Source organism: Castanea sativa, chromosome 7 (assembly GCF_040712315.1).
Source record: "Castanea sativa cultivar Marrone di Chiusa Pesio chromosome 7, ASM4071231v1".
NCBI classification, from domain to species: Eukaryota; Viridiplantae; Streptophyta; class Magnoliopsida; order Fagales; family Fagaceae; genus Castanea; species Castanea sativa.
In genome coordinates, this window is record NC_134019.1 from 3,230,530 (window position 1) to 3,234,551 (window position 4,022).

At 36.4% G+C, this 4,022-nt stretch overlaps 1 protein-coding gene across 1 annotated transcript; it reads right to left on the bottom strand.

Moving 5' to 3' along the window:
* Positions 1 to 754: 754 nt before the first annotated feature.
* Positions 755 to 1,381, bottom strand: LOC142643189 (uncharacterized). Its single transcript, XM_075817733.1, has one exon. It carries the CDS (start codon positions 1,379 to 1,381, stop codon positions 755 to 757), a length of 627 nt encoding a protein of 208 aa, XP_075673848.1.
* Between the last annotated feature and the right edge of the window lie 2,641 nt (positions 1,382 to 4,022).

Here is a 4,022-nt window from a genome sequence, read left to right on the forward strand (position 1 = left end):
TTGTTAGCTTAACTCCCAGCTGGATCCAAATGGCCTTAGCTCGAAAGCAGTCTCTAAGTGCATGCAGCACCGTTTCTGGTTCTCTTCGACACACAGGGCAAAGGTCATCATCAATCACCCCTTTTCGCATAAGGTAGTGCTTCACCCCAATACTTTCATGTGAACATGTCCACAAGAAGGTTTTAATTCGAGGTAGAGTTTTTGCCTTCCATATCCACTTAGTTGTAAAGGCGTGGCTAGAGCTAGAACCCACTGCAATATTGTAGGCACTCTTCAGATCAAAATTGGCCTTTGGATTTTCCATCCATTCCAGTCTATCACTTCCTCTCTTTGTTAATGAAACAGGTGTGGCTTGGATTAATAGCTTGATATCAGTAGGAAGGTCAAAAGGGATTTTTTCCCAATCCCAGCCCGTGTTCGTCACAACATCCTTGACTTCCCAATGTGATGCTTCCATAGTTAGAGGGTTGTGTATCAGGTGGCGTATGGGGCCTCTTTTTGTCCAATTTCCTAGCTAAAAATTCAAGTTGCTGTCTTTACTAACCATCCACATGCTGCCCTTAGAACAAACTTCTCTTCCTCTCTTAATTGCTGCCCAAATCTGTGAGCATGGGAGTCTATCAGCATTCGTAGCCCTTTCTCTCCAATAGCTGCAGTACTTATGTCTTAAAACTTTGGCCCATAAAGATTCCTTTTCAGTAGAAAGTCTCCAATTAAGCTTTGCAAGCAAGGAAACATTCCTTCCCTTCGTTGTTTATAGACCAAGCCCACCTTCATCTTTTGGTTTTGTAACCTTTTGCCAACCCACCCAATGAATCTTCTTGACAGAATCTGAAGTGCCCCACAGAAAATTATGGTTCACCCGGTCTATCCCCTCAAGAATTCTTCCCGGAAAATAGGTACACTGAATTACATAGGCTGGAATTGTGGCTAAAGAGGCTTGAATTAACATAGACTGACCAGCCAAAGACAACATATTAGCTTTCCAACCTGCTAATTTGTTTTTAACTCTATCGAAGATAGAGTTAAAGTCTTGGGAGGAGGAATCAAGTTGCTTAATGGGGATTCTTGGGTATTTCCCAAGGTTAGGAGTGGAAGCAAAGCCAAGAATGTCACAAAGTGATTCCCTTGTATCCCTATCAACATTGGGCGAAAAACAAACTCTTGATTTAGCTTCACTAACCGTTTGCCTCGAGATGCTACAAAAGTCATCAAGAACATCCCTAATGACTGAGTAGTTTATATAATCCACTCTAGCAAAGAATACCAAGTCATCCGCAAAGAGCAAATGGGAGAAAGTCGGGCCATTTTGAGAGGCCTTGACTGGCTGCCAAAGGTTCTCATGGCATTTCTCTTCAATGAGTTGACCAAGGAAGTCCATACATAGGATGAACAAATATGGGTAAAGAGGATGAAATATAGTTGGCTTATAATATATTATATGATATTAGGCTTATTTTGTCTCTTTGGGTTTATTGCTTGGCTGGGTTTTTGAGATTCTATTGTTTAGTTTATGTGTACTGTGCTACTTTATTTCTACAATTCGGTGTAATAATAATAATAATAATAATAATAGTTGGCTTGACTTTCCTTTATGCACAGTAACATTTGGAAGTTAATTTTTATAGTGATTTCTTAAACTTGGTTGGTTTTGAGGATTCAATTTGTTTGAATTTTGTTGAATACAAATGTCAAAAAAAATTATTGTGAATCCAGTTGTGGCTCAAACCAACATGAACCTTTCTGCTGTGATTTCTGAAGTGAACTTGGTAGGAGGAAATACCAAGGTATGGTGAGTGGACACTGGGGCTACTCGCCATGTATATTTAGAAAAGAAAATGCTTTCTACATACAATCTTGTGGGTAATGGAAGAAAAATGTTCATGGGAAATTCCTCAACCTCTAAGATTGAAGGAATTGGAAAGGTTGCGCTCAAAATGATTACGGACAAGTTTCTTACTTTGAAAGATATATTGCATGTGCCAGAAATTCAAAAGAACCTTGTATTTGGCTCATTGTTAAGCAAAAATGGTTTTAAGTTGGTTTTTGAGTTTAATAAATTTTCACTCTTTAAGAGTGGATTGTATGTGGTCAAAGGATATTTGAGAAATGACATGTTTAAGATGAATGTAATGACCGTTATTAATAATAATAAGGGCGTATCTTCTAGTTACATACTTGAGTCATCTAATGTATGACATGGTAGATTGGGTCATGTTAATTATCATACTTTACATAGACTAATCAATTTAAATTTATTGCCTAAATTTGAAATTGATTTTGATTGTAAATGTGAAACTTGTGTGGAAGCTAGGGTGGCTAGAGCATCTTTTTAAACAGTTGAAAGAAGCACTGAACCTCTAGATTTAATACATAGTGATGTATGTGACATGAAATTTGTACAAACTAGAGGTGGTAAGAAATATTTCATCACTTTCATAGATAATTGCACTAGATACTGTTATGTATACTTGCTAAGGAGCAAGGATGAGGTAATTGAGGCATTCATGCAATATAAGAATAAGGTTGAGAATCAACTCAACAAAAAAATTTAGGTTCAAAGGAGTGATAGAGGTGGGGAATATGAATCACCTTTTGGTGAGTTCTGTTTACAGCATGGTATTGTTTATCAAACCACTGCACCTTATTCACCTCAGCAAAATAAAGTTGCTGAAAGGAAGAATAGAACCTTAAAAGAAATGATGAATGCAATGTTTATAAGTTCTGGTTTACCACAAAACTTGTGGGGGGAAGCTATTCTTGCCACCAAATATATTCTTAATAAATTGCCTAGAAAGAAAACCAAAAAGATGCCATATGAATTATGGAAAGGTAAAAAGTCTTCCTATCAATTCTTAAAGGTGTGGGGGTGTTTGGCAAAGGTGGCCGTCCCTATTCCTAAAAGGATAAAGACAGGATCAAAATTAGTGAGTTGTGTTTTCATTGGTTATGCTTATAATAGCAGTGCATATTGGTTTCTAATTCATAAATCTGATGTTCCTAACATGAATGTGAATACCATTATTGAATCAAGGAATGCAGTATTTTTTGAAGAAATATTTCCTTACAAATCCACACAAGTATCAAGTCATCTTAAGAGAAATTTTGAGTCTACATCTAGTACCTCTCATGATCAAGAGTTGATGGAAGAGAGGAATGAGGTTGAGCCTAGACGTAGTAAGAGGGCTAAAACGTCAAAATAGTTTGGCCTGGATTTTCTAACTTATATGTTAGAAGATGAACCTCAAAGCTTCAAGGAAGCTATCTCTACACCTGAGGTGTTTTTCAGGAAAGAAACTGTCAATAGTGAGATTGAATCCATCCTTCAAAATCATACATGGGAACTAGTGGATCTTCCACCAGGTTGTAAACCTCTACAATATAAATGGATATTCAAGAGAAAATTAAAGGCTGATGGGTCTATTGACAAGAATAAGGTAAGGCTTGTTGTAAAAGGTTACAAACAAAAGGAAGGTGTAGATTATTTTGACACATATTCACCTGTTACAAGAATAACATCCATTTGGATGTTGATAGCTATTGCAATTGCATAACCTAGAGATACATCAAATGGATGTAAAAACAACATTCTTGAATGGTGAATAAAATGAGGAGATTTATATTAAACAATCAGAGGGGTTCATTGTTCCTGGTCAAGAAAAGAAAGTGTACAGGGTTGTTAAATCTCTTTATGGATTAAAGCAAGCTCCAAAGCAATGGCATGAGAAATTTGACAATGCAATGATGTCAAATGGGTTTAGAATCAATGAGTGTGACAAATGTGTGTATATTAAAGATACTACAAATGGCTATGTCATTGTGTGTCTCTATGTTGATGATATGCTCATTATAGGTAGCAATAATGATATCTACCAAGAGAATGTTGACTAGTGAGTTCGACATGAAAGATTTAGGTGTTACAGATGTGATACTAGGAATGAAGATTTCTAGAAAATCTAATGGACTTGTCTTATCTCAATCACATTATGTTAAGAAAGTTCTTGAGAAATTTAAGAAATATA

Bases quoted from the DNA above. Each gene is read 5' to 3' on its own strand.
- LOC142643189 (XM_075817733.1), bottom strand. From the start codon at position 1,381: ATGGACTTCCTTGGTCAACTCATTGAAGAGAAATGCCATGAGAACCTT.